The 25,221-nt window shown below is 39.4% G+C and overlaps 2 protein-coding genes across 5 annotated transcripts; one reads left to right on the top strand and one right to left on the bottom strand.

The window, feature by feature from the left end:
• Window positions 1-1,575: 1,575 nt before the first annotated feature.
• LOC124111104 (beta-1,3-galactosyltransferase 5-like) lies at window positions 1,576-2,718 on the bottom strand. The gene has a single exon (XM_046470689.2). The coding sequence runs from the start codon at window positions 2,716-2,718 to the stop codon at window positions 1,639-1,641; it is 1,080 nt and encodes a 359-aa protein (XP_046326645.2). The 3' UTR covers window positions 1,576-1,638.
• LOC124111102 (serine/threonine-protein kinase KIN82-like) lies at window positions 2,636-24,719 on the top strand. Of its 4 annotated transcripts, none has more exons than XM_048399566.1 (11): window positions 2,704-2,765; window positions 9,221-9,318; window positions 10,502-11,458; window positions 12,610-12,747; window positions 14,040-14,178; window positions 16,449-16,568; window positions 17,331-17,429; window positions 18,256-18,488; window positions 19,734-19,896; window positions 22,713-22,840; window positions 23,996-24,719. In XM_048399566.1, the coding sequence occupies exons 3-11, from the start codon at window positions 10,733-10,735 to the stop codon at window positions 24,137-24,139; spliced, it is 1,890 nt and encodes a 629-aa protein (XP_048255523.1). In that variant the 5' UTR covers window positions 2,704-2,765; window positions 9,221-9,318; window positions 10,502-10,732; the 3' UTR covers window positions 24,140-24,719. The 4 variants fall into 4 exon arrangements, with proteins under 4 accessions (XP_046326643.2, XP_048255523.1, XP_046326640.2 ...); XM_046470684.2 differs by lacking the exon at window positions 2,704-2,765 and adding an exon at window positions 7,639-7,760; XM_046470687.2 differs by lacking the exon at window positions 9,221-9,318 and having other exon boundaries at window positions 2,636-2,765.
• Window positions 24,720-25,221: the final 502 nt, after the last annotated feature.

Genomic DNA, 25,221 nt, shown 5'->3' on the forward strand with positions numbered 1-25,221 from the left:
GCTGGAATATTGCTAAAAGCGGCGTAAAACCATACTCACTCAAGAATGAAAGAGGCGGCCAAACTGGTGATTGGTGAGCCAGGGTGGCTGCTATGTGTGGATTGTTTTTAGAAAACAATTTTTTGACTGTGCCACAGACCACTCTCATGTCAAGTTTAGTGAACTGTTCTTATACATGGATCCATGGTGGTGGTCTGTCATACAGGCCCTGAAACAAATATATCCAATACAGCCCTTGCAAGTCTATAATGTTCTAGATTACTGCAGCATCTGAAAATGAAGAAAGTCTCTGGGCTCCTTTTTATTATATTTTATAACTATAATTTATCAACTGTTTTTTCTGTAAAATATATTCATTTCAGAGACTATATGTCAGTCTACCTTGGTGGGGGACTCTGTGTTTTGAGGTCCCCAGCAACCTATGCATTTAGTATGGTTACAAAATGAATATGGTGGTCAGGTTCCGTGATCTCTATGTCATTATCTTGGATCTTTGCTCATATCAATCACTGGCTTGTCTGGTCTGAACTCAGTTATTTACAGGTCGCTGTCATATAGCTGAAATACATCTTCCGAGGAAAGGGAGTTACCTGACTAAAAGACCAGCTTAAACTGATATTTTAAGTCTTGGAACGATGTCTGGAATATTGTGGGATGTGGATTTAAACAACAAGCCAACAAACACAAAACTTGGTAATTGATACATGATAAAGTTTGGGTTATGTGCAGCAGTATTGTGCCTCTTTCAAATATAACATTGAGTTACCTTGATTCAGTATGTACATAGTTATGTACAATCCAGATGTCATTGTTTTCATAATGATACTGTTTGCTACAGGTGTGCATCTGACCCTTGTTTCAGTTCAATGCCATCCAATATGTCAGCAAACTGTTTGTGGTAAGGCTCCGCAATTCGCTTTGCAGAGTTGCGTCCCTTGGGCACGCAAGAAACCTATGATTGTGGGTTCGAATCCCGGTTCGCCCCGATTTTGTTTCTAGCTTGTCAGCACCATACCCGTGGGTTTCACCGAAGTGGTAAACATCTGAGACCTGCATCACTTCGGGCTTTCCTCCCACATTAAGTTGACATGCCGCGATATAACTGGAATACTGTTAAGAGCAGCGTTAAACCCAACTCACTCACTCACTCTTACCGAATAAGACTCTGTGACTTGGTGCATTACCTGTTTCAAACAAATTGTATACTTACTCACAATACCAATCACTGTTTGCTCTCGCCCAGACTATAATTTACAGGCCACGGATATAGCTGTAATATTGCTGAGTAGGGTATTTAGGGGATATTCCCCTTGATAATGAGATCTGGAACATTTTCACGATCTAATTAAGCTTCTCTAATGACGATTTTTACGAAATTTAGTAACGAGGTTGGTGATGTACCAAGTTTTTGTGTTTTGAATCAAATGTTATATTTTATGCTTAATCTTAATAATGATAGGATGACAATATACCGGTACATTGCTTTTCACCGAAATATTCTGGGATTAACAAAGCTGAATTTCAAAACAAAAATGATACTCCAGAATCACTGCCTATTTAATATATTGTACTATATGTAAAATATGTCAGATTTTGATGCGTATGCACTGCACCCACATCTTAGTTGTACATTTGTAATTAGACCCTTTTGAAGGACAAACGGTTGTACTGTGTTTTTCTCCTGTAGTGTTCATTGCGATTCTGCAAAACCATTTGCCAGAGTTCATCCAAATTAAGAGATTTCGATCCACCAAAGAGAAGCCGACAATTGGGACGACTGAAACACTTTTGGATCACCGGCGCCTTTAACGAGCTGTGCACATTCAGATCCACGTTGACGAACTTCACATCTTTAATCCTGGACACTAATATCCCTGTCAAGTATACATCGTCCACCCACAGTATGGGCACTGCAAGTGAAGCTTTGTACAACAATGGCAATAGGTCTCCAGTCATCATCACGACAAAACCGCTGCAGTATTTCCACGGAAACGTGTAGTATCCTTTCATTTGATCGTCTGCTACCTTCCATTTTCCTCGTCTGCGAATGGTCATGAAACCCTCTTTCCACACGTTGCAAAATATCAACCTCTTACCCTTCTCATAGCGAGGTAAATATTGTTCTAATATACTGAACGTTTGTACAAAGGCATCATCGTCTATCTTTACTACAAATGAAACATTTGGGCAGTTTTCACTGACCCACTTCAGGCCCGACACAGCCTTGAGGGTAAGATTACGATACGAGTCGTGAAACGATCCTTGAACGATATCACAGTGTGTCGTCTGCTCCAGCAATATATCGGACTGCGTCTGTTCATTCTCCGGTTTCCCAAGAAGGAAAACTATTCGTATTTCATTGTGCGGAAAGAATGTTTGATTTGCAAAGGTTTTTCGTATGTTTGTCCGAAAATTAAAATTCTGAGGTGCAGAGTGAACAATGTACAACAGATCTATTTGCCGTTTATCTCGACAAATATCCTCACATCCTGTACTCACAATGTCAGTGCTTCTAACTGATGGTGATCTAACCTTTTCCTGTACGGGGAAATCCACATGTTTGAGTGTATGACTATAAACGTGGTGTTCCATTTGTAGCATCAGTTCCTTGTTGGAAACTCTATTCCAAGCATAGAAATCATAAGCCACTTTGACACTTAGCCACACAAGCAATGACCAACGAAAGCTCCTTCTCAGCATAGCTCTGGTCAAAACCATTGAGAAATATTGCCCAAAGGATATCCTCACAGATCAAAACCAAGTAGGTAAGTAAACCACGACATTTCACCGTAAGGTTCTTCGTTCTGACACATGCGGTGATTTAATCAGAAAAGTGTCACGGTAACAGGTGTGTGAATGTGAATGTGTGACTAAATTACGTTCACTGTCGGAGCAAATTAATACCAGCGTGCAGGCCTCCGCCTTCAACACAAACTGACCTGCATATATAGTTTCTCTACCACAAATGGACTTCACACAGTGTAGTATTGAACCCGGATCCTCTTCTATCCATGCATATGCCATAAATGACACATAAAACCCTTTCCATAATCGTAACAAATCTCTGCTAAAAATCATTGTACGATTTTGAAAACATGGGAGAAAGCTATTTTACAGAATAGAACACATTCATACAGGGTGATTTTATGCTGATCAATATTTTCACAAAATGCATTAACAAATACGTTTGCGAAAATTATAGTTCAGTAATGCACTTCCTTATAAATATATAAAGCGGTATTTCCCAAATGTCGATGTAAGGCTATTAATATATTTCCATTTCGTCGTTTTAATTTATTGACTGTATGGCTATTAATAAACAAAAACACCGGACAGCGTCAGTAAGTTGGTCCCTTTCTGCTTTACCGCTACGGGATCCAGCTGATAAGTTGCACCACAATAAGAATCAGTGAGTTCTACAGCTTGGATTGAGAGTGAGTATGGTTTTACGTCGCTTTTAGGAACATTCCAGCCATATCACGGCGGGGCACACCCGGAAATTGGACTGAGAAATATTTGATGTTAACATCAGATATATACTGAACATCAAAAGTTCCTGTGACATTGAATAAGATTTAATGCAAAGTTAGGTTTTTTACCAAATCTGAAACAATTCCGGTTTGCAACAGATAAAAGACTCCTGTAAGTGTTCAAATGGTTTAATTTGCCATACTGACTTAAGAAAATGCGTGATTTCATAAAAATAAACCATGAACATGCCAAAATGTCAATTTACAAATCAATAGCGTGTGTGTCCACCTCTGGTTGCGATGCAAGCAACACATCTTCGTCTCATGGAATGGACCAGGCGTCGCACAAAGTCCTGTGGGATATCTGTCCATATCTGCTGGAGCATATTTCGAAGTTCCTGGAGTGTTTGTGGAACACGTGGTTGACGTCGAAAGCGCCGATTCATCTCATCCCACATGTGATCGATTGGTGAGAGATCAGGGGAGCGAGCCGGCCAGGGGATGACATTCACGTTGTTTTGTTGAAGAGCATCCTGAACAAGTCGAGCAATATGAGTGCGGGCCTTGTCATGTTGAAAGGTAATGCCTGGGCCATGACGACGCAAAAACGGTAGAACAACAGGGCTGATGATCTCGTCGCGGTAGCGCTGTCCATTGAGATTTCCCTCAACCACTATCAAACGGGTCCTCTGTCTTGCTGTAATCCCACCCCATATCATAACGGGGCCGTCCCCGACCGATCTTTTTCCATGACATAATGATTCACGTCACGTTCACCTCGACATCGGTACACTCGAATCCGTCCATCGCTGTGGCTGAGGTGAAAACGAGACTCGTCAGTGCATAGAACTTGTCCCCTCTGCATGGCCGTCCAGCGTAGACGATGTCTGCACCATTGTAGACGTGCTTGACGGTAGTTTCCTGTCAAAATGGGACGTCTGGCGGGTCTTCTAGCGACTATCCCTGCACCGTCTGAGGCGGCGACGTACGGTTTGTGAAGATATTCATCGAAGGCCAGGGATTCTTCTTGCAGTCACTGTTGCTGGCTGGAATCGATTTCGTAGGCGTGTTGTTCGAATCCAGTTCGAATCCAGTTGGTTACGCGTGGCCTGCCACTCCGAGGATGGTCCCCGACTGCATTCGTCTGTTGCCAACGCTGCCATAAACACCAAATGGAATTTCTGTGGACGTTAAATTGTCTTGCAACATCACGTCAACTTTTGCATGGAATGCATACTTTTCTGTAGCAGTTGCGTTTTTGTGACTTGATTCCATACAAGTACTACAATATTGAAAACAAACTTTACTTGTTTCAAAAATACACTGAAATATTGGTGTCACAGGAACACAGGAGAGAGAGAGAGAGAGAGAGAGAGAGAGAGAGAGAGAGAGAGAGAGAGAGAGAAGTACGTTCTTGATCCAGCGATTTCTCGTTGACTGTCCTGATACAGATCCTCAGTACTCCTTGCTTGACGTTGCTCCTGTTTACAACCATGCAGTCGATTAATGACCGGTCGTCGTGACATGAAGCTGTAACTGTGGTAACTGTGGTAACTGTGCTGTAACTGTGGTGTAAAACAACATTCAGACTCTCACTGAGGCCCGCACTCTATGTGGATGTTCAAATGGCAGATAAGCATTGACGGTTGATAGAGATTGTCAAATTGACTAAACCGCGCAAACTAGCCTCTTAATATTTTGCGGTTGAAGGGGAAATGTTTCATTAGGGTTATCCTGGATTATCCAGTGTATTATATCTCCGTTCTATGTTTATCATAATAGACTGAATATATGATATTATAACCTTGCCATTTTCCAACATTAATTTGATAAATCTTGTTAAACAAACTGGATAACTGATGTGGCAACTTGTAGAAAAGTCTTGTTCAAGTAAATGTTTATTCGGTTGAGAGCTGACGATCCATAGCAATTTAATTCGTCCATACCCTCGACAATACATATTGACAATGTTTCCAGCGTATGGTGGTGACCTAACTGTTTCCTGCGCGGGGTATTCCCTCGTGATGATTTATACATCGTGACCGATCTTATCAGTTCCTTGTAGAGCTCCGTGTCAAACATTGGCCTGAAAACCCTTGTAACAGGAGGTCCGATTAATGTTCATGGTTTGCTGAGATGACATCGGGCTTGATGTCGCGTTCAAGAATGTGCATGTATAGCGACGTGCATGCACGTGTGGCTGCCCACACGTACAAGTCACGACTGATGTCGGTTTTTAGTGCTAGCTAGGGCCGCCTCTGTGGTCAAGTGGCAGAGCGTCCCCGCCTGCGTCATACCAAAAGACGTTAAAATATGGTTGTTACCCTGTCTGTCGCTCGGTATTAAGGAGCTTGACAAGGACAGGTCGGCTCGGAGTAATTATACTTTGTCTGAGTTAGGTATTCATGTTAAACTGCGGCATGGTTTCTCTGAGGGCTAGCACTATAAGGTGAGGTGAGATGAACTGTCGTTTAAGATTATTGCACTTATATAGCGACGTGCACGAACGTGTGTGTGTGTGTGGCTGCTTGTACTAGTCCAGGCTAATACCGACCAGAAATAGTCAGATTGTTTTCAGATACAAATTGACAAAAATTGACTTGGTTCAAAGGAGCTTAGTTTTATTCCTTTGTCATCAAAACAGAAACAATGTTGAATGTTAAAATAAGACATGCAGACCTTAACAGAAAATAATTGTGAAAATCTAAATACTGAAACTAAGCTGATCTAACCTGATTGTCCCTCCTGTTACCACTGAAAAACAATATGTCTACATGAGTCAAGGATTTGCCAACATATTCTATAAAATTTGGGAAAATACAAATATATTTGTCTTTCTATTACTTTCAATTGTAACATGCGAAGAAGTTGATCTGACGTAAATTATTTTATCATTAGCAATGTATAAAAGTAAAGGAAACCATACTGATATCATACTAATGTCAATATCATTAGCAGTATGATTACACTAACAAAACTGGATAATTGATTTTAAATTGAATACAAATAAAACAGGATGGAAATGGTGGTGGCACGAAGGGCGGACGAGTAACAGGAAGTGCAGTAAACTTGTTCTGATTCAATCATTATTTCCCTTAATGGTTCAAACTGATTAACAACTTGAGACATTGGCAAACAATGAACAGTTATGGTAACACCATGAACGGAAAACTGAAGAAGCATGAAATTGAGTGAAATTAGTGCGTGTGTGTGTGTATTCACATGCATGTGTGTTTGCCTATAAGCACACATGCGTTTCTGTTCATGCAAGACAAACATACGTTTATTTAACGATTGCAAGTGGAACATTTGAGTGAAACACAAAGTTTACGCTATTTGTCCAATTTGCATTATTGAAATATTTTGAACTGTAAACTTCTGCGACTTGGGATGACTACGGTAGGAAACAAAACAAATATTTATTAAAATGTATCGAAAACTAGGTATAACTACTGATTATAACATAATCAGCTGTTATCAGACCTAGAAAATACATAATCAGGGATAATATGGTATTCGAACCCAAAATCACGGTTTCCGGCACTCCTAAATGAGCACAGCTATTTGCGGCATATATAGACGACTTGGCAAACTTGCTCCCCAATCTGATTAACGGAGAAAAGTATAGAATAGGAGTGACAGATCTGATTTTCATTAGATTTTACTTCACGTATCATTATTGACTGGACATGCCAACCATTCTTCGCTACAACTCTTTCCAAAGTGCGTACGAGAAGCCATGTGATAAATACATCACCTGCGTCCATGACCTTTTTTTGCCAAAGTACTTTGTGAGTACTAAAGATATATGATATATCATTTTAAAAAAAAACACCTCATAGTGACATTTCATATTTCAGACACTTGAACAATGTCATGGTTTTCTAGAGGTGTCATATTTACATATGCATTACGGGGAAGATTAAATGAGAGGTGTGTCACGTCTACGAATATCAACAAACGCACGTGGGAAAAAAATTGTCTTCCTTGCATGTATTCAGGTTATATTTTTTTATTTGTGTTGAAATATTATCATTGTCAAATTCATATCAAATGGAAAATCCTTGAACGAAAATCATTATTATTTTTAGAATTTTTATTATTAGCTTATAGCTTTAATTAAAGAGACCAGCTCCCAGGTCAAATGGTCGCTTCCTAATACGCTCACTTGAGCTCACCCCCAACACATGCTACATCCCGCTTGAAAGGGGCACATTACGCTATCGATGCGTGGAGCTTGTAATCAAGTGCCCTGTGACCAGTGTGCTCTCAATCTATGCGGAGGTTATTGTAAGTTCCCAATATACATGTATCACATCGAATAAGTTCATAATTGTTGTGTCCTATCATGATTTGTAACACTCATGTCGCTAGACCTGAACGATTCTCTGCCATGTTGACATGTATGAATGTGTCAACTATTTGACATTACTCCAACTTCCGGACTTTAAAGTGGGACAAAGTTCCATCAGTTTGTTTGGTTGTTTGATTGATTGTTTGGCCGCACTCAGCAATATTCCAGCTGTATGACGGCCGTCTGTAAATAATCGAGTCTGAACCAGTAATCCAGTGATTGACATCATGAAAATTGATCCACGTAATTGGGATCGATGACGTGCATCAACCAAGTCAGCGAGCCTGACCACCCGATCCCGTTAGTCGCCTCTTACGACAAGCCAAGTCGCCTTTCACGGCAAGCATGGGTTGCTGAAGACCTATTCTACCCCGGATCTTCACGGGTCAGTTCCATAAGCACGACAAATAGTTCCAGGCAACAGCTGGTCAAGAATGTTTTGTTTCTTTGCAATTAGTGTTTTTCATTACAGCTGGGTTGACCTCCACCATAAAATTTGATTTAGGAGTCGAACAATGTAGGGATCTGAGCGTTCATTTAAAGAAATATTTCTGGGAGTGACATTTTGTTGGAATTTAAAGGGAGGAAGTGCTTATGTCATATGTTTACACTTCAGGTCCATAATTATAGTGTCATGTGAGACATGTTTTATGTATACATTTTGTAATTAGAGTAATCATTAACTACTATGTTTAGTTCCATCCATATGTTTTGAGGCAAAATAACCTTTTTGAACATTATTAACAAATTGAGCCAACTTTCTCCTATGGTGTGATAATGTAGCCATGGTGACTGACACTCATTTGACACTGACGGTCTATGTTATTAGTAGTGTGCTATTAATGTAAATACAATTTCAGAAATAAAGGCAATTTTTATTTGAATGGAATAAACATGAGTGTGCAATGACTTCAAAATTTGAAATGTTAGAGTGGCTGTTGGAGATAAACATTGTACAATTGTGAATATAAATCAAAAAGCAATTTCAACATATAGTTTGACTTTGCCTAGAACACCTGTGTATTATTGTGTAACTGTGTATATTTGAAGTAGTTTTGTGGAGAACACATTTCTTTGATTGAATAATTTGAACATGTTATGTTTCCTCATTTTTCTGTGAAATCTTATTTACATGTGTGTGAGTGAGTGAGTGCGTTAGTGAATGAGCATTACATTTTTTAGCAATAATCCAATTATCACATTGAGGGAAGAATGGACTTCACACATTGTACCTGTGTGTCATAACACAAAATGAGGAGCGTGCATTTATATCTGTGTGTAGTAGTTTAAAATGTTCTAGATTCAGGTTGTTCCTCATTCTGGAGGTAGTGCCACCCTTAAAAGGGAGCTGAATGTAGCAAGTTTTGCATTTTGATTTTGTTTCTTCTTCTGACAGTTTGGAAGATTGTCACACAGTTGAGCGGAAGTTGTCCACCTTAGCTACTAAGAAGGGGAGATAATTAAACTGAAAAAGGGAAATAACTCTCCAAGAATGTGAGTAATAATTTACTTTTTGGGTAGTTATCAAGCTCCACTCCAGACATGAAACTTGTTGTTCCAACTTTTAAATGCCTATCAAAGGCGTCATGCTGGACTCATGTGAGTACTAATTGTTAGTAATACCTTGTTTTATGTTGTGCATTCAAAGTTTGTTTTTAATCATGATTTGAAATTCGATAATTGTCTTAATTCTTATAAGATTGATAAGGAAAATGCAGAACCAGGACTTGGTTTACTGTTGTCTGGTGCTATTTTACATTAGTTTGAGATTATTAAACACGTACATAAAACATTGCTTGTCAAATTTCTCACCAGTAGGTTATAGAGAATGAATTCAATAATTATTTTTATTCAGGGTAACCATGATCGTCCTCGTGATTAGATCATTCTTAGTGGAGTTAACTTAGTGGTTAAAAAGTTTACTTGTCATGCTGAAGACCACGGTTAATTCTTCATATGAGTACAATGTGTGAAGTAAATTTTACAGTTCACTGTATTGATATTGCAAAAGAATGCTTAATGCTCACTCTCTATAATTAAACAGACCTTATCATGATAGATGTGGATATATTTTAGTTCAATAGGACCCACATCCTGAACATACCACAAGCCTGCTAGACCCATCAGTTGTTTAGTGTCATCAGTATTGATTAGGACTTCAAATGAAGCATATTGCAATATTTATTGTGTTTTCAGGTATATTGGGTAAAAAGAAATATCAAGTTTCAAAAACATTTAAGTGATTTTTCTCTCACATTGTTATCTTCCCTGTATGAAAGATTATGAGTGTGACGTCACATGCCCTATTCATTTCTCAAACCAAAACAATAGAGCTACGCACAGTGAAGCCATAAGCCCAAGCGCTATGTTTTTTCATAGAGGCAAATTAAGGGGGAGAGTGAAAGTTTTTCTTGCAGCTGAATTACAAGATACTAATTAGTATTTGCCAGCTTGATTAGATTAGAAGCCAGTGTGTATAAAGCCAGTCCCTCCCATACCCAGAGTTCATTGTGGCCAGCCTTGTACCTCTGTCACATCGTCTCATCTTACACAGTCCATTCAATATATTGCAGTACAAATCTGTTGCCAATGCACAGCCCTAGTATTTATACAGACTGGTCACAGAGTATAGATCGATGTCTGTCACTATTTACATGATGTCTGTTTTTCTTTTCAGATATTCTGTAAAATGATGGATCACTGATACTCCAGAAATGGACATTTCTCCAACTGTGCGTTCACAAGAATATCAAGATGGTGCAGATCTGCACTTTCCCGACTTGAAGGATGAAGAGTGTCAAGGCTCTTCCATGGGTTTCCATGAGAACTATGCCAGATTAAAATATGTTCCCTTGTCTTGGAAGAAGTCAGACTGAACACAAATCTGGTTCTGTTGGATTGATGATGAATGGAACAGATGGATGTAAAACCAAATGTAGACAAGCATTCAGTATCAGAAATGGACAGTAGTACACTACAACCTGGGAATTGTGATAACCAGAAATGTGTATCGAATACTTACAACAGGAATGTAAACTTTCAACGATCACAAAATGTGGTCATTAGTCAGACCTCTGAATTATCAGAACATAATAAACCAATCTTTTCTGGTGGCAGTGATCCCATCATATCAAAAGGGCAAGATGATTCTGTGATTATGCAGAATTCATCAAGTTTGTTGTCTTGTGTTCCTAATTTTGACCTCTTGGGAGACTCAGATGAAGAGGAAGAGTCAGATGGAGAGGAAGAAAGGGAAAGTTTTGAAATTGAAAGTGATGATGGAGAGAACAATAATCAAATCGTTTCTGGCGATGGTGAACAACTGATAGCACGTGGAGTTAACAGAGACCTCAGACCTGCCACCTCTGTCCCCAGTTTTGTCAACGGTGTCTCTAGATTCAGCTTGAATCGAGAGTTGTCGAGGATTACACTACCTGGAGATGACTTCACCATAGGTTCTACTGCCCCAAGGGAGCATTTCAGCACAGACTTACAAGAGGATAGTGTCCCACTATATCAGCCACCTCAAAAGGTCTTCCATGATGTCAAGCCGGGAACCATGAAGGAGTTAGAAGAGTTTGTTACCAAGAAAGTGTACCGAGCTACACCTAACACAGGGCTGCTAGTTAGTGAGGTAAGTGTACAGAGCTACACCTAACACAGGGCTGCTAGTTAGTGAGGTAAGTGTACAGAGCTACACCTAACACAGGGCTGCTAGTTAGTGAGGTAAGTGTACAGAGCTACACCTAACACAGGGCTGCTAGTTAGTGAGGTAAGTGTACAGAGCCACACCTAACACAGGGCTGCTAGTTAGTGAGGTAAGTGTACAGAGCCACACCTAACACAGGGCTGCTAGTTAGTGAGGTAAGTGTACAGAGCCACACCTAACACAGGGCTGCTAGTTAGTGAAGTAAGTGTACATAGCCACACCTAACACAGGGCTGCTAGTTAGTGAAGTAAGTGTACATAGCCACACCTAACACAGGGCTGCTAGTTAGTGAGGTAAGTGTACAGAGCTACACCTAACACAGGGCTGCTAGTGAATCAAGTGTATTTAACTGAAAAATGAAGGATGAGGGTTTAACCAAACACAGGGTTGCAGGTTCATGAAATAACCAGAAATATAACAATTATGTTTATTTAATCACATTCTCATTAAAATCAGATTTTAGTTTTGCTACCGCTAAACAAAGATCTGAGGACATACCATTATCCCATTAGGGGTCATGTCAGATCGACCTTTCATCCGACCAATCAGAGTGTCACTTACCAGATTATGAAAGTGACAGTCGGAATGTGATTTCTAATCATCCAACGTTGAGAACTTTAACACATGGTATTCCGAATGATAGTTACGAGTCTAACAACTGAATCCATACAATCTAGACCATCTATTAGCCATTCCAGAATGTTCTTTTGTTCAGGTTTCAAATTTGTAATCGAGAATTTGTCAAAATATGTTTTGAAGCGTAGTCACCAATTTGAAATTAGTGCCGTAAAGGACGAGAAAGCTGCCTTCTGATTGGTCATTCCATTGGTCGGTCAAAGTTCGCGCAAGGTCAGTCTGACATGACCCGTAATGGGAGGTCCTCAGATTTTTGTTTAGCGGTAGCGAGAACAAAGATCTGATTTTAATGAGATTGATTTAATCATTGATCTTGTCCTCACAGGAAAGTCAAAGCAACACTCTACTTGGTTAGCAGGAATGCAAACTAGAAGACAGTCACTGTTTTTTCTTGCCAAAATGGCAAGATACTTGTTGAAGAAGAATGTTTTCTCTTTCAGAAACTCACTCCAGTAAATATCAGGGGTGAATGGTATTACAGAGAAAAAGAAGAATACAGGATACTTGAAGGAATACAGCATGCTAGTGTTTGTTTATGTGAAGACCGTCAGTCTCACCAGAAGTTTGTACGGAAACTGGTATGTATCTGGTATTTTCTAACTGTTCAAATATGTCAGTCATGTGTCAGTAATATTTTGAAGTGTCAAGTGAATAGTCAAGGCAAAGCATGAAGTATGTTGCCTTTGATACATACAGACCAGTTCCAATATGAGGAAAATACTTGGACTGGGCGGTATTACTGGTATTCCGATATCAGAGCTCCAAATAGCTTTTTGATCAATTGAGTTTTTATTCTAGGGTTTCTATTTTAATCATTGTATTAATTGGGTTATTACACTTTTCATCGGGTAACCATATTTTTTCACTCATTTATTCATCCCTCTATTGGGTATTTTACCAAAAGAGTGGACATTTTAAGATTTAAAAAAAATGAGATAATGTTTTGGATGTACATAACCATGATCACTTTTCTAAATATATAGGCTTGGCTCGGAAAGTAAATTAATAGCTCGTAATTGTGTTTCGGAAATTAGCTCCTTTGTACGCATGCTGAAAAAGCTTCATTGGGTATTTATGAGTGCTGTTTTTTTACCTTTGAGTTTTTTATTTAATGCCTGCGTTTGTGTACGCAGGTTAATTGAAAGTAATTGGGTTTTGAATATTTTTGGGGTATTTTACGCAAATACGCAGCTTATCTGCAGTATGCTTCACAAACGATGTGTATTACAATATTTTACCAGTATACAGTCCTCTTATTAGTGACTGAATGGTGACATCTGCAACTGAATTGTAACATTGGCGGCCTTATTTTAATTTTGCAGAAGTGCGAGGATTCAGTAGGCTTCATTCTCATACTTTGTGCAATACATCAAGTTTACGAACTTCTGACATGCAAAAACCATTCTGCTTTACTTGACGACATAAGGCTGATGAGTTGTGCGTGAAAACAATAATGACTGTAACCGTGGTAACTTTGAAACTAATAATAGTTATAGTGGATGTGATTCCAAGGCAATGAACTCAAAGGAGGACACAGGGAAACCGTCCATGCCTGCAACAGTTGAATTTAGATCAAAATCGGTGCTTGTAGAAAGAAAATTAAAAAAGAAATGGTTAACAAAGCATTTGTGGCTAAAATAGGATGCCAAGTCAGATACAATGACATTTCCAAATTTGATGCATCAGTGACATTAAAGTGATATCTGATGCAATTCCCTTTTTTGACTTGTACCATATGTCCCAGGTGAACAATATATATATATATATATATCACAGCCTTCTGTGTCATTGTCCCCTAACTATTATCATCAGGTGTTTTGACATCCTACAGAATGACAGCCATGATAACAGTATATCTCTTGGATTTCAGCAGAAACGTGTCAAGTTTGAGGGTCAGAAGAAATCTGTATTAGTTCCTTTATTGCACCATGACAGTCCTCACATAATGGACATCTATGGACTCATTGTCCTCCAGGAGGAAATCCATGTATTCATGGAATATTGTGAAGGTTGGTGAATAGTCTGGGTATTTCAATTACCGTATTCAACGTAATAAGCGCCCCGCTCTAATAAGCGCCCACGGTGATATTTGCTTATATATTGGCAAGTGAACAAACCCAATTAGCACCCCTTCCGATTGATCAATGTACACAGGACTTATTTATTCGTTTATAATACGCACTTGTGTGTTATATGCACCCTTAATTATGGGCAATTAAATTCTGGAAAAATGTATCTGTCGTATATAAACATTTCAGACTGTCAGCATAAACCACAAAATTTATCTTTCAACTCTGTTTTTTCCACTAGGTAATATTCTAATTAGAGCCCCCTATTTCTAATTTTGAGAGATCCCTGGGCGCTTATTACGTCGAATACAGTAATATTAATAGACAAGGCTCCAGAAAAGCTGCATATTTGCATAATGTGAAATAAATCGCCATTTACCCAAATAATTTTGAGTTGCTTGCATCCAAAAATCATGTAATATAGCCCTATCAAGTTGCGTACAGGGGAATGGGCTGGCCCAGTCGTCTAAGGCGCCGCGATTCGCTGTGCAGAGTTGCATCCCTTGGGCACGCCAGAAAACCTATGATTGTGGTTTCGAACCCCGGTTTGCCCGGATTATGTTTCTTGGTTTAAGAGCACCATACCCGTGCTCGTGGGTTTCACCAAAGTTGTAAACGTCTGAAACCTGCATCACTTCAGGCTTTCCTCCCACATTAAGCTGACACGCCGCGATATAACTGGAATACAGTTAAAAGCAGAGTTAAATCCAACTCACTCACACAAGTTGTGTTCCTGTAGTTCTTTACAGATTGTTTTGCTGAATAAAAGCAAGCATAGAGTAAACATACAATCTCCTGCAGTGAATAGCTCTAAGTCACCCTTATTAGTAACTTAGACACAAATTTGGAGTCACAGGAAACAACATTTTGGGCAGAATTATGTTTTTAAAGGTCCATTCATTGGTCTAAAATACCCAATAGACTTGTCCCAAGGGAGGAAAAACCTAAAAAATACCCATGCACAAAGAAAACTGTCAATACCCAATATAAATGAATACATACCATATTTGACGTAATAAGCGCCCTGCTCTAATAAACGCCCACGGCAATATTTGCTAATATATTGGCTAGTGAACAATCCCAATAAGCACCCCTTCCGATTCACCAATGTACAAAAGACTTATTTATTCCCGTATACTACGCACATGTGTTTTATATGCACCCTTAATGATTGGCATTTAAATTCTGGAAAAAATACATCAGTCTTAGATAAACTTTTCTGGCTGTCAGCATAAACCACAAAAATTTCAAATCTTTCAACTCTTGTTTCCTCAAAAAGAGAGTTTTTCCAGTATAAGCTGTCAATGTCTCTGTAATATCATAGCTATGTGTTATTTATTTGTTATCATTGTCCAGGAAGATTGCAAGACATTCTGACTCTGGTCCTTCACACAAAGAAGTGACATGAACATGGGGACTAACTTGGGAAACTAATACGTACTTGTAATACTTGTTTATATGGCTACTAAATGTTCACCCCTGAAGGCAGCTGCAAATTCTTAGCTGTGTATTGCTCCAGTTTTACTGTCCCCCATCCACTGTTGCTGATATATAGCGATGATTCACACCTTAACATTCTGCTGGTCTGATGCTGATTTTGCGCTGGCATTTACAAGCTCTATCAGACTGCAAATGTCCCCTTGTTCCCAAATCATTTACCTTTGAAAACAGTCAAAGCTATCATGAGGGCCAGTGTTTACTGCCTGGTCCACACTTAATAGCTTTCGACACAGCAGCTGAGGCAGTGAACTCGGCCCCTTCGTGTTTGCAGGTTCATTATGTTTGACAAAATATGTCCAATATCAACATAATTGGTGATTAAAGAGTTAAAAGTGTCCATGATATTATCGATAGGCTGGTAACAAGCAGCATCAGACATTAGTACAAAGTTATGAAGACATGAATCGGGGCTATGCTTTTGTGGCCAGTGGATGTCAGATAGTTAAAATGAACAGTACATAGGTATGAATTTGCAGCCTCCCTGCAGACACACAGACAAGTATAGTCATGGCAACCAGATGGTTAACCAAATAGCTATAGAAAAGAGCCAGTGATGTTCCATTCATTGATTGCATGATTTTATATTATCATTTTTGATTGTGGATAAAAGTTCCATTGATAACAAGTTTTTATTTGATAAGTGCAACCATTCCTTTGATATATGTGTGTGTATGTATGTTCTGATGTAGATGGTAGGTTTCCCGTTGTAGGTGGGCATTTGGAACACAACGCACATTATTCTGTCAGTGAAGCTGCACATGCTCTTCGTCAACTGCTACAGAGTCTGTCTTACATTCATAGCAGGGGGCTCGTTCATGGCGACATCAAGCGTGAGTACTGAAGATTTTGATGATGCTCCAGGAGTGAGTAAGTGAGTTGGGTTTAACGCCGCTTTTAACATTATTCCAATTATATCACGGCGTGTCAGCTTAATGTGGGAGGAAAGCCAAAACTGAGGCAGGTCTTGGACGTTTTCTTCTTCGGTGAAACCCACAAGCACGGGTATGTTGCTGACAAACCTAGAAACATTATCAGAGAGACCCGAGATTCGAACCTACAATCATAGGTTTCGAACTGAGTGGGTTAGATTGCTGACTTTGTGTGCTGGTGATTAGATGCCTCATGATGGCAGTGTTTGTTCGAATCCTGGACTGGACTCAGTCCCCAAAAGTACGAGAATCTGTACTTTCAAAGTCTTTACTGAGTAAGTGTTGTCCCAAATATAACATTCCTTAAGTCTGAGGCTTTACTTGTCATGGTCACTTCTCAACAGCTGTGGGCTTACAAACTAAGCATCAGAAACTTAATGCGACATAGGTATGTTCCAAGTTTAAAAGTTATTCCCTATGTAGCGGCCATAAAATTTCCGAGTCCCGTGATGGGATTCGAACCACGGACCTTCTGATCCGAGGTCGGACGCCTTGTCCACATGACCAAAGAGGTTAACCCCGTCAGCAAGCTGACAAGGTAAGGATGTCATCTGTGGGATGACTCCACGCCCTGCTACACCTAGTTGATGTAATACATGGTATTGTCACAACATCTTCAAAATAACTTCATTTAGAACTTATCTCCTTCTTATCTTTTACCAGCTGAAAATATCTGCCTCCGAATACCAAAAGATCTGACATCTCTTTGCCTGATTGACTTTGAGTTTGTCCGAACTCGGGAATCTCCACCCCAGTTTAAAGGTAAGCGGAAACATTCTTGATATGAACCCCAAGACCATGATTCAACCGTTTACAGAGATATTTGCGTAGAAGATGAACAAAACTGTTGGTATGTTACATATGTATTTGGCATTTCTCACTTCTTATACACCAGTGGCAACACAAAAAGTCATCAATTCCTACGAATACCATGCCTCGATTACATCACTGCCATAGATCCAGTATTTTGGCTAACATAACTCTATAACATCTTCAAATTTTCAACAGATGTCCTCATTGTGAACTATCCACAATCATTTTTGCAGGTAATAGTATCCCACCTTCCAAACAGAATACTTTAAAACTATCTTTATTTCAAACAGGATCTCAAATATTACAAATTCCCTTAAAGTCATCTTCCCGAGGCAAAGGCATTAACTGACTATAAAAGTCCAGCTTCCAGCTTTGCCGAACTAGGCTAGTTTTTTTACACTCCAGATCTTGATTATTGATCAGATCGTCTTGACTGGTCAGCACCATTTGTTTGAAGAAAATGCATGTGATATGAGAGATGGAATCCGATTGGTCAACAGGAGGGACATAGAAGGGACATAACTAGTAATAGCCACTGGTGGTGCTACAAGTGAGCCTGGAAATTCCAACCTAGTTGGGCAAGGGTGGAAACTGGATTTTTATAGTCTATAACGCCTTTGCCTCAGGAAGATGCTCAGAGTAGTTGTCCTCTGTTACCAAAGATTAACTAACTGGGATTTACCCACACTGATTATTGCACAAATACAAATATAAAAACATCTGATCTCAATTATATTTCTATTTTGGGTGATTTTAAGAAATTTATCTTTTCCAGGTTACACATCTCAGTTTTTGCCTCCTTGGTGGGAAGCAATAAAAAAAGAGGAGAAGTTCTCTCCCTTCTTGGTAACTATGGACCTATGGGCGACGGCATGTGTGGCCATTTGTCTGCTGACTGGCAAGAGGCCCTGGTCAAGTCAAGTTAAAGATTATAAGAAACAGTGTCAAAAATGTCCACCCAACAGGAGATGTTCTTGCAGCAGTGTATTGAGGCAAATCATGAATCATGTATGTATATATTAGTTCCTAAAACCACTGTCAGCACCTCATCTTAAACAATAACCCTTGGAAGGATTGTACTTCTGTCTCCACTCACACTTTGATAGTTTGAGAGATATTGTTTACGTTTTAGGTGTGATCCCCTAAACTAGCGAATGAGTGTGGCATTTAGAAGCTACAGTATCAGTGAAGACAGGTTTGACATACTGATTTCAAGTTCTGTATAGTTTAATGTGACATTTTGATACAGGTGCTGTATCTTTATCAATTGGGCTAAAGAAAATAAAAGAAATGGTTCTCAGGCAATGTTTTTTGAAAATATAGTGAGGGCGGGCAGGGTCTTCTTTTTTCTTTTGTATTGTTCAAACTAGTATGTACCCAATTAAACAGTTGTGTAACCAAACAACCAGTTGTGTACCATCAACCTGGGAAAGGGCCTGCCAACATAAATGTATTCCTTGATGAGTAAAATACTGGAATACAGTATTTGACTACTGTTGGATTTGGAATATTTAAGGATTTATTTATTTATTTATTTATTTTTTGAAATGGAAATAAAAACAAAATGTGTGGCAAACTTTATGATGATGCGGGCGGTGCCTGAGAACCAAGACTATTATTTGTTTTAGCCTTAGGTACCCTTACCTGTACCAGACTGTTGCATTGAGGGAATAAAGAAGTTGAATGCCATAAATCAACCCTGTCTGCAAAATTGATGGACTTATATCTAATGCAAATAGAAGTTAGTTTATGTGTGAACACAATTCTTTTGAAAGAAATAGGACCAAATTAGAACTGATCGATGTGGCCAAAGATCAAACATTGCCTGCATTAACACAACTATAAAATGGTTTAAGAATGATAACTTGAACAAATATTGATTTATTCGGACCAAATTCAATCTGAAGATAGGTGATATAAACTAGTTCGATAGTCAGCTAAATTTGTCATTATTAATTTCATCAAATATATTACTATGGTATAGCTCTTATTGGGGGTGATCGGGTAGCCCAGTGGTAAAAGTGTTCGCTCATCACGCTGCAGACCTGGGTTTGATTCCCGACATGGGTACAATGTGTGAAGCCCATTTCTGGTGTCCCCAGCCGTGGTATTGCTGGAATATTGCTAAAAGAGGTGTAAAACCATACTCACTCACTCACTATAGCTCTTATTGGACAGTAGATAACTTTGATCTGCCATTTCTGTCTCTGTGACCTTGAAATAGGATATCAGATGTATTGTATTTTGTTTCAGATCCGTTCTAATGGCCATACTATTTTAAACCTGCTAGACACCAACAAACTCACTGAAACAGTAGAGGGGACGTTACTCTTAATGACCTTGACCTTCCTGACCCAGCAGCACCAAGGTGACAGAGACATCTGCAAAGCTGAGCAGGCCTTAAAGATACTCAATGGTATTTTTTTTTTTCCCATATCATGAATAATTAGATGATGAGATGTGTGGTATTTCAATCATCAGTGGAACTATTATTTGCTATTATTTGCTATTATTTGCTATTATTTGTTATTATTGATTCGGGGCCGCCTCCGTGGTCTAATGGTAGAGTGTCTGCCCGGAGAGCGGAAACTCCAGGATTTGATCCCCAGAGGGGTCATATCAAGAAACATTAAAATATGGTACTTGTTATTTGCCTGTCTGGTGCTCGACATTAAAGGGCTAAAACAAGGACTTGGAGGCTCAGAGTCAGTATACTGTGTCTGCGTGGGGTATTCATGTTAAACTGCGGCATGGTATCTCAGTGGGCTAGCACTATAGAATCAGCTTTAGTCCGGACAAGTACAAGTAGCCACACACACATGTATGTGCATGCACATCGCTATATAAGTGCAATAATTTTGGATGCATCGTGAAACCCAATTTTAGCTCACCTATTATTCATTGGTTAGTCAGTGTTGTTGTTCTGTAATTAAATAGAACTCAAGTACCCAATGCTTGTCCTAAACAGTGTTTGTTTGTTCTTTAATGCCGCATTTAGCAGTATTCCAGGTATATGACAGCAGCCTTTAAATAATTGAGTCTGGACCAGACAATCCAGTGATTGGCATCATGAACATCGATCTATGCAATTTGGGATATGATGACATGCATAAAGCGAGTCTGACCACCCTATCCTGTTAGTCGCCTCTTTACGACAAGCACGTGTCATTGAAGACCAATTCTAACCTGGATCTTAACCATTCTCTTTAAAATCAGATCTAAGTTCTCGCTATCTCAAAAACAAAGATCTGAAGACATCCCATTACGGGTCACGTCAGAACAACCTTTCATTAGACCAATCAAAGCGTCGCTTACCAGATCATGGAAGTGACAGGGGGAATGACTTTTCTAATAATGCAACCGCTAAAATCAATCTCAACCATATATTAGACATTCCGGAATGTTCGTTGGTTCAGTTTTCAAAATTTTAATCGAGAACTTTGTCAACATATCTTTCAATGGAAGTCGCCAGGCTGAAACGAGTGCCGTAAAGCTCGAGAAGATGCTTTCTAATTGGCTGATGTTGACTTCTTGTTAGTCGTTTCAGTGGTCGGTCAAAGTTCGCGGAAGGTCGTTCTGACGTGACCCGTAATGGGATGTCCTCAGATCTTTGTTTAGCGACAGCGAGAATTTAGGTCTGATTTCAATGAGATTGGATCTTAACAGGACTTAAAACAATGAGGTGACTATTGAGGATGCTTTGCACTGTGTCATTTGGCTGATTGTGTGACTTGTGCCCTGATGCTGTGGATCATTACTTCACCCATTGGTTAACCTGGCCCAGAGTCGATTATGTACCAGCTGACTGCCTCATAGAGCAATATTCTCTCACTCACTGAATAACTGGTACATTGGTTTTAACTGGTACATTGGATTTATGCTTGCTTGGTTTGCCTGGTCCGACATAGAACCTGTCATCTTTCATTATCCTTATCTCCAAAATACCCTAGACCAGTTCACCACCAGAGCCTCTAGGGCTGGGATGTGTAACTCGGGTACTCGAGTCGGGTGGGTCCTCAGTAGGACCCGGGTATCGACAGTACTACCCAGACCTGTGGTTAGTCATGTGATATATTGTTTAATGACAAAAACTCACTATAGCTCAGTGGTTGCACTTCAAGTAGCTGATGATTGCATTTCTTTCTGATGATGCACACATTCCTTTTGACTTGTATGTGTTTGAGTAAAGATGAAGCTTCAGTCAAGTTCAGTGTATGCATGATCTGATTGTTAAATACGTCTCTGCCAGGGCTGCAGTAAAATAATTCCCAATTGGACATTTTGTACCCAACTCCTGCGACCTACAGTGGGTGCCCAGGTAGGATCGGGTAATAGGGGGTCGGGTACCCGGGTAGTAAATTTGGACTCGTCCTAGCACTAATAGCCTCATTTTTTAAAAGACACCACCTCCATATCTCTAATCACAAGCTTAGCAAAGAATTCGCTCACTCATGAATTTGAAATTAAGAAACCAATCAAAATGGCTCTTCTGAATACGAGTTTGTCATTGTGCTACATTTAGAATTGCAGCCTTCCTAGCCCTGGATATATTTATACAAATCAGAACACTGTTGTCAATGAAAGACGGGGAGGGAAGTCCTCATCTACGATACAATCAAATTTCTATTTGTGACAGCAAGAATCGATCATGTTTCGTCATACACAGGTGATAACCCTGCTTGTTGCAGAGCTCCAGATAACTTTGGGAGCAATTGAGTTTTTACTCGAAGGTTTCTAATTTAATTGGGTTATTACATTTTTCATTGGGTAACCAATATTTTTTCACTCATCTTTCCTCACATTTTGAAATTTAAAAAAAAACTGTAATCATGTTTTAGATGTACATGTATATAAGGGTTCTAACTATAGGCTTGACTCGGAAAGTAAATTAGTTTGAAATTGTGTTTCGGAAATTAGCTCTATTGTACGCATGCTGAAAAAGCTTCATTGGATATTTATGCATGCTGTTTTTATACATTTGAGTTTTTCATTTAATGCATGCGTTTCTGTACGCAAGTTAGTTGATAGTAATTGGGTTTTGCACAAATACGCTGCTTATCTGTAGCTCTGTTGTTGCATTCATGAGAGAACAGTGTAATTTGATTGGACGGCTGTTTGTATGGTCAGGTCAGGTCATTTGAATGAGACTCAAAATGAAGCTATGATGGTGAATGAGTCTTGTGTTAGTATCAAAATGGAATGAGCACCTTTATATGTACTCTGTCTGTGCAGGGGAGGATGAGGTGGTGGAGAAAGTGGAGGTTGAGATTCAGTACAAAGGCAGGCCGGTGTACAGGAGACAGGTGGAGCGAGGTACATCTGTAGGACAGGTGCTCCAGATGCAGGATGTACAACAAAAGGTAACGCAGTCTGACCTTTCCAAGGGGCGGTCGGGTAGCCTACTGGTTAAAGCGTTCGTTCGTCACGCCGAAGACCCGGGTTCGATTCCCGACATGGGTACAATGTGTGAAGCCCATCTCTGGTGTCCCCCGCCGTGATATTGCTGGAATATTGCTAAAAGCGGCGTAAAACCATACTCACTCACTCACTCGAATTTGTTTTCCTTATATATATTCTGATGGAAAGTAAGATCACCAGACATTATTCAGCAATGTGTTGAGCACACCAGATATTGTTTTCTGAACGCATCAGATCAGCTGACATTAATCTGAAATATTGCTGTTTGTCACTAAGTCACAAAGTGTTTGGAGCCACCTATTGTCTAGTGTTGTACACATTTTTTTAATATTTATGTTTTCTCCAGAGCTGCTTGACAGATCAAGCTAAAACTTGTGTTGTGCCAAGCTGACCACAACAGGGGTTAAGTTTGTAAAAGTAAAAAATAAATAAATTAAAAAATTTTAAAATGTTTTAAAGTAATCACATCTTTCTAAACAACTAAACTACCTATCTGAATCGATGAAGACCCGGGTTCAATTCCCGACATGGATACAATGTGTGAAGTCATTTCTGGAGTCCCTGCCATGATATTGCTGGAATATTGCTAAAAGCGCATAAAAACCTACTCATTCATTCAGTTGAACTAAATAATCAATGCAAAAGTAGTGCAATCGTGCATAGCTATAGCCTAGGATGAAAGATACTACGCTTTTTATTTATCTCTTTCTGTTACCTTTCATTCTTGACCTTTTCTTTTTAAAATCACAAGTTTTTAAAATGCAAGTTTAAGTCATAATACGATCCGATTTACGATACAGAAACACGCTCAGGTACATACCACAATGTCCCTTCCTTCATAATTTATCTATATGATGTCTTCCAACATCAGTTTCCCCAGTGATATGCATGTGAACTATTGTGGTGACAAATAGTGTGTAAGGCGATCAAGCTTTGCCATCATTAGTAATAAAGAACGACTATACCTCAAACTTACACCACACTGTTATAATATGTAAAGTTATCTGCAGCTTGTATGTATCTGTCAAATTAGTTGTGCTTTGTGGTTAGATAAGTCCACCTCTGAATGTCCATGCTGATTATGTTATTCTTCACAGTTGAAAGATCATCCCAAACTGAAGGAATGGACCTTGGCTCGGCCTCCATCCGACCACTCCATCAACAGCAAATGCATCATCACAGTACAGAAGGGGGATTCTACATTCAAGAAGCTGATGGACAAACTGCACTTCCTGGGATAGAATACATATTTGTCATGGTGACACAAAGAGCTGTTCCATCACATAATTTTTGTTTGTTGTTGTTTAACGCCACACTCAGGAATATTAAAGCTATATGATGGCAGTCTGTAAATAATTAATTCTGGACCAGACAATCCAGTGCATCATGAGCATCGATCTACGCAATAGGGATACAACATGCATCAAACCAAGTCAGCGAGCCTGGTCACCCGATCCTGTTAGTTGCCTCTTACAAGCATGGGATGCCGAAAACCAATTCTTACCTGGATCTTCATAGGACCCATCACATAATCATGCATGTCCGTTGATGAATGTTCTTGACAGGTTGAAGAAAGCTGGTCTGCATTTTACTGACAACTACTATTCATATCATTCAGGGCAAGTAAAAGATAACTCCAACTGCCAATATTTAAGAGATATCACCAAATCTCATTAAAATCAGATCTTAGTATTTGCTGTCGCTTAACAAAGATCTGAGGACATCCCATTAAGGGTTGCGTGAGACCGACCTTGCGAATTTTGACCGACCAATGGAAGGACTGACAAGAAGTCGACATTAGCCTATCAGAAGGTGGCTTTCTCGTGCACTAAATTCAAATTGGCGACTACGCTTCGAAACATATTTTGACAAATTCTCGATTATTAATTTGAAACCTGAACAAAAGAACATTCTGGAATGGCAAATATATGGTCTAGGTTGTATGGATTCAGTTGTTAAACCCGTAACTATCATTCGGAATACCCTATGTTAAAGTTTTTCGAGGTTGCATTATTAGAAATCACATTCAGACTGTCACTGTCATGATCTTGTAAGCGACGCCTTGATTGGTCAGATGAAAGGTCGTTCTGATGTGACCCCTAATGGGATGTCCTCAGATCTTTGTTTAGCCGTAGCGAGAACTAAGATCTGATTTTAATGAGATTGAGATATCACCTAGCTCCCCCTTATTTGGTGAACCTACTAGACTGGAGTACAAGCTCCAAAGGTCACTGCACTGATCAATGTGCTGATTGACTGCTTTGAGTATGCACAACGTGTATGAAGGCTGGCGTTTTGTAAATCATCATCATCATTATTATCA

The sequence above is a fragment of the Haliotis rufescens genome, unplaced genomic scaffold, assembly GCF_023055435.1.
Source record: "Haliotis rufescens isolate VD_foot unplaced genomic scaffold, xgHalRufe1.0.p SCAF_2, whole genome shotgun sequence".
NCBI classification, from domain to species: domain Eukaryota; kingdom Metazoa; phylum Mollusca; class Gastropoda; order Lepetellida; family Haliotidae; genus Haliotis; species Haliotis rufescens.

Bases quoted from the DNA above. Each gene is read 5' to 3' on its own strand.
- LOC124111104 (XM_046470689.2), bottom strand. From the start codon at position 2,718: ATGGTTTTGACCAGAGCTATGCTGAGAAGGAGCTTTCGTTGGTCATTG.
- LOC124111102 (XM_046470687.2), top strand. From the start codon at position 10,733: ATGGAACAGATGGATGTAAAACCAAATGTAGACAAGCATTCAGTATCA. The intron at 19,897-22,712 runs GTATTTTTTTTT...CTGTCTGTGCAG, and splicing joins GGCCTTAAAGATACTCAATG to GGGAGGATGAGGTGGTGGAG. The intron at 22,841-23,995 runs GTAACGCAGTCT...TATTCTTCACAG, and splicing joins TGCAGGATGTACAACAAAAG to TTGAAAGATCATCCCAAACT.